Source organism: Morone saxatilis, unplaced genomic scaffold, assembly GCF_004916995.1.
Source record: "Morone saxatilis isolate NCDOM2014 unplaced genomic scaffold, NCSU_SB_2.0 Contig3, whole genome shotgun sequence".
NCBI lineage: Eukaryota > Metazoa > Chordata > Actinopteri > Moronidae > Morone > Morone saxatilis.
Genome location: NW_023339873.1, coordinates 9,465,500 through 9,471,014, shown reverse-complemented (window position 1 = coordinate 9,471,014; position 5,515 = coordinate 9,465,500). Strand labels below are relative to the sequence as shown.

Here is a 5,515-nt window from a genome sequence, read left to right as displayed (position 1 = left end):
GGGGGGGGGGGGGGGGGGGGGGGGGGGGGGGGTGCTTATTCCTCTTGAGTCAGAGCTGGTATGATGACACTTACATGGTGTATGAATGACGGTGCAGCACACTCACACATTACTAGTTTCCAGTGGCTGTGAAGCGGACAGATACTGTGTGTTGAAGGGAAGAGGACAGACTGAAGAAGCCTTGAGTTGGAGTTCTTTTTATTCTGAGTGGACCGCAGACACACAGTAGGCACCTTCCAATGTTTTCTCCTGTGTGCGCTGATGTGTGTGTGTGTGTGTGTGTGTGTGTGTGTGATTAATTGTTCTGTCAGTACTTTGCAGTCTTGTACAGCCTGTGTAACGAGTTTCACTTCACCAGTTTACTGTGAGGGCTTAAATTCAAATTAGCTTTATTTGCAAGTATGCGACCACTGTTAGAAAAACAAGTGTATGGAACACAGAAAGGTACTGTAGCACTTTCTCATAAGGCACCTTTTATAAAGAACTAAGGTTTATAACAAATGGCTTTATTATTTATTTATTGTAAGCCATGAATAGCACTTTTGGTTTGATTGTTCAGCCTCTTGCAGGATAACACTTTGTCTGTTTATTAACACCCACACCTGCTTGATGACATTTTGTAAGAAAGTTTTAAGGACTCTAATCGACTTTTATAACAGTAGATGACGTATTCTGTTTTTCTGTTGACTTATTATAAAATAATATTTTAGTTATTTATTAATAATGTATTAATAACTTGTGACAATTTATTAATAACTAACTAACAGTGTGTTAGTGTGTCATTACATTATTATATATAATAATTTAGAGTTACTTACACTTGGCGGGCGTGGTCTCGGTGGGGCGGGAGGATGAAGTCCGGGGAGGGAGACGAACGGCTCGGTTCACCAGTAACAACGGATCATCCCTGAACCCCAGTTGTCTCCGATGTAAATTGGTGAAACTACCAGGTGTAAAATGATCACAGCAGGGGTGTTGGTGTTGATCCTCACCTCTCCATCAACGTAGCTGTTCACAAAATTGGTCCAACTCTTCCTCAGAGCATCCTCCTTCGGAAAATGAAATAAAGTGACCGAGCTGCTCTGCAGAGAACCACCGATGATACTACTACAGCGTGGGTGGCTCCAGTGCGTCATCGAGCGATACTTTTCGCCCCGCCCAAAAGACCCTGAACCCAAAAAACGTTCAAACTCAACAACTCAGTACCACATAGTTTCCAGTCTTTTATAATGTTTTTAACAGCTATTTTATGACAAAATGTGTTTATAGAGAAATCACTGGATTTGCTTTACACGGACAGTGTGTAACATTTAGGAGGCTCTATTGGCAGAAATGGAGTATAATATTCAAAATGCTCCAAATATGAGTAACCTAACATTGTCTATAAAGTAAAGGAATAAGACTTTTACTTCTTTCCCCGGGGTCGCCCACAATAGGTCCTCCTGCTTCGCAACTCTCTGTAAGCTACGCCTCAGTTAGCAAGACAGCTAGCTTGGTTGCAATAAGTTCACAGTTTATTCAAGAAACAAATTTGTACAATCAACCCCTGTCTCATAACCCTCTGTAAACCATTCTTTTGTGAAGCAGCCTATACTCATACTATAGGAGGGTTAAGTAAATGTGAATGGTGCGACACAGCTAGTAAGTTACATTAGCTTCCTTAGCTTCGGACTCTTCAACTCTCAGTTCCCTGTGTAAACGAACGTATACAATGTGTGTCAATTTGACCAAAATTGAACTCAAAATTAAAATGAATTGATTTTACCCCTCAAATTTCACTTCAGCTCTTTATTCTGTGGTTATTCCCTCTCTCTTCCTCTCTCACACACACACACAGACACACACACACACACACACAAACTCTATACAGCCTAATGGCGGCAGTCTGATTAAGCTGGTCGTTCCACCTCCCGCTAGTGCCACAGTGCTGACATTTGAAAAATCAAGACATATCACATCCCAAAGGCGGCAGGGCAGAAGAGATTTTATTTTAACACATAAACTCCCTTGCCCAATGAGGCACAATATAATAACACTTACCTTGATTAAAAGAACCCTTTATATGTAAATGGAGACTGGATTTTCCAAAGGGTCACAGCGGCAATTCTGCCGACAGAGATCATTTCACCCCTCTAGTCCTTGCTTCCTCTCTCTCTCTATCTTCCTCTGTTTCTCTCTGTCTCTCGCTCGTACTCTCTCATCCCCTCCTGTCTTTGCTAATGGCAGCAGAAAAAAAAAATCAGGAAGCAATGTTCCCTAAAACAGCCACACAGAGACAACATTTGCTCAGGTTGGCTAATTCTTAATATAGGGCTCTATAATTTTGAGACTATTTAATTACGTAACATACTTTATGCTTCATGACCAATTACATTAATAGCTTAATACAGAGGAATATTATCCTCTCTTGATTTGATTACACAGCCACACAATATGGTATATTTGGTACTTAATTATGGCCAGCCATTGAGCAGGACTGCTGTGCCATAACAGAGAGTGCAGCACAGCCAGCAAGGGAGGCAGGCATGTAGAGATGGAGAGAGAGGCCCAGTCTGTCTGTCCTCAGTTATTGTCTTCAGATGGTTTTACCACTCTTGTTAATAAAGGAGGGGGGTCTCAGATCTACTTAACGGAATGACTGCAGCTTACAAGACTGGAGATTACCAGCTTACAGTGTCAAAAACATCTGCTGGGCCTTTTAACAGGAGCTGCTCTAGGTTATATGGAGGTGAGGGCACCCATCATACCCCAACACCCCAAATGATTTATTTATTTTATGACCCCAGTAGTGAGGTTTTAAGAGACCTGCTCTGACAAACATGTGCATTTCAAATGAACTGACATGGAAGGGGAGTATTAGAAAATGGCACAGCTTTCAACCAATGAGACTGGTCATTAATCTTGGCCTTTGCTGTCCCTCTTTTCCTCTCTCCTTTCTGTCCTCCTCCTCCTCTTCCCCTCACCGGGGCCCTCCAGTGTAATTTCTTAATTGCAGTGTACTAAGGTGGAGGAATGCAGAGAGTGAGCATGCCTAGTGACCTTGCAGCGACCTCTCCCCTCCTATTACAGCTTCTAATCCCCCAGGGGTTCACATTACAAAGCAGGTCGGCCCAGACCCAATCCCAGACCCAGGCCCCCTGGCTCCAGCGGGACCCCCTGCTCTCACTTCTCTCTCCCCATGGTCCAGGCCTCTGGACCAGCCATGTTCCCATACTCCAGTCCCTGGCTCCAGGAGCGCACCCCCCCCCAAACATCTTACCTTTTTTCTTTCTGGTTACAACTAACAGCCGTGTGAAAAGCCAAATAGTGGCACTGCTGAGCTAGCTCTCAGTCCTGGGTTCTGTCACAGTATGAGAGATGCCAGCATGCTGAGGTCTCTACACATATGAAGCAGTGTCTACCTTAAGGGACATCATGCCCCACCTGCTCTTCCTTTCTTTTATCTCTTTTTTACTTCCTTTTATCTTTGCTGCTCTCTTTCTATACTTCCAAAACCCACTCTACATGCAGCTAAGAACACTACTTTGTTTTGCGTAAAAAATCCTTTCAATCAGGGGTAGAACCAAGCCTTTAATGCTCACTGTCTTGGTGATAAAACTAACAGAGTTCTAAATTATTTAATAACTTTCTTTAAGGGATTCTAAATCAAATATGTTCACAGAGGCAAATCCCCATGAGAGAGAGCGCGTGTTCGGTTTGTCACTAAAGTCAGCTGGGGAATTGACTGTTCCACTTGTAAAAGTATTAGCACTTCTCCACATCAATACGGCTGGTTGGTTTTTCCTCACATCCTCCAGGACTACAGTGTCTGTGGATGACTGAGGATCATTTTCCAACCTGAGACCTGACCACAACGCTATTGGGCATTGTAAACCACTCACCATAGCCTAAAATAGCCCAGTGCAATAATGTCTGTCTTTACTTGTTGAAGCTAAAAGCGCTGTACAATGTGATAAAAATCTGCTAAGCTCTTTGTTGTTTTTAAATTGAATTACGGCTTGTTAATGGTAGAGGGAGCATATCAAAGTGCATTGAGAAAATAGTTTTATTGACAGCGTAAATTCATTTCTCTCTTTCTTCTCTTTCTCTCAGGTCTGCCAGGCATGCCAGGGGAGTACGTACCTCAGAGCGGTCCTATGGGCATGAGCATGGCCCCGCATACTTACACCAACCCCCATCAGATGACCTCTCACCCTTCCCAGCTCCGACACGGACCCCCTCTCCATGCGTACCTGCCCGACCACCCCCACGCCCACCATCCTCACCACCACCCCCACCACCACGCCATGCTGATGCATGGAGGACCCTCGTCGCACCCAGGAATGACCATGTCTGCACAGAGACCCCCTTTGCTCACTCCCATTGACCCCAGTACTGGAGGACAAGGCCTGGACATCCATGCCCAATAGTATAAGGGAACTTTGCTACCACGACAACAGCAGCTACTACAAGAAAACAGTTTAAAAAAAAAGAAAGCAGCAGCCCACAATAAATCCTATTTTGAGACTATTTTTAAGAATAAAAAGCGAACCCTTTTGACCAGAATTTGACACTAAAGAAACAGAATTCCAGATGAGCTGTGATAATTCTTTTTTTTTTTTTTTTTAAGACTTGTCAATTTTGTTACTTTCATCCAAACGGAGGACCAAGCTGACAAGAACACTTTGTAAAGTCTTGGGCTTTTGGTAAAGATCAACAGAGGATGTTTTGACATACACGTGTGCAAAGAATGGACAGACGCACACACTCAAATACACACACTTTTCGCACACTCACTCACACACCGTCATAAACATGTTCAGTACACTTTCATGTGACGCTTCTAAAATAAAATCACTCTGGAAGATTTAAAAAAGAAACAACAGAAAGACTCCAAGAGTTATAACTACTGTAGTATAAAAAGTATAGATAAATAAGTTAAAACTTGTGCATTTTTCGTTGATCACATGGTTTATGTTTCCTGAGCTAGTTTTAGAATTAAAGGTTAACCTTTTCTCTCTCACACTGTGTGTGCTCCTTCCTGGAGGAGAAACTGTCTCGCAGCACAGCACTATAAAAGAAAAAAAAAACAATATAGGAAGATGGAACATCTCAAAAATTGGGCTCAAACCACAGGAGGCAATACAGGTTCCTGTCCCCCTATAAGAACAGGGCATGATGGGAACAAGGCTGCTAATGACACCGGATTTCTCTCCAGAAGATTCAGTTTTGAACATTTTGTCATGCCCCTCTTTTTGATTGGTTCATGACATGAATGTTGCCCTGTAGGTTTTAAAGGAAAAAAAAGTTCTTTGTTTGAATTGCCCAAGCACTGGATTGTGTTGGTTTTATACATTTTTATTTTAATATTATTTTATTTTTTTGTACCCTGGACTCTCATTGGTAAGAGCCTATTGAAGGAAGCTTAATAGTGGAAAAGCAACATCCTACGGCGCTTCTTTATCTGCGGATCAACACTCTTGCCATAAGGACAATACTGACACAAACGTTGATTCTGTGGCACTGGAGAAGCATT

General features: G+C 42.7%; 1 protein-coding gene across 7 annotated transcripts in view; it reads left to right on the top strand.

Annotated features, from left to right (window-relative positions):
• Positions 1 to 5,069, top strand: part of meis2a (Meis homeobox 2a) — an 84,679-nt gene extending 79,610 nt beyond the window's left edge. For 5 of the 7 annotated variants that reach the window (XM_035673944.1, XM_035673943.1, XM_035673946.1 and 2 more), the window contains exon 13: positions 4,093 to 4,132. Coding sequence is in view for 2 of the 7 variants with exons in the window: in XM_035673948.1 (XP_035529841.1) it covers positions 4,093 to 4,409 (317 nt within the window). In the remaining 5 variants the exon portion in view is untranslated. Of the gene's footprint in view, positions 1 to 4,092 lie in introns of all 7 variants that reach the window. The other 2 variants (XM_035673948.1, XM_035673949.1) reach the window with 1 other exon arrangement.
• The last annotated feature ends 446 nt before the right edge of the window (positions 5,070 to 5,515 follow it).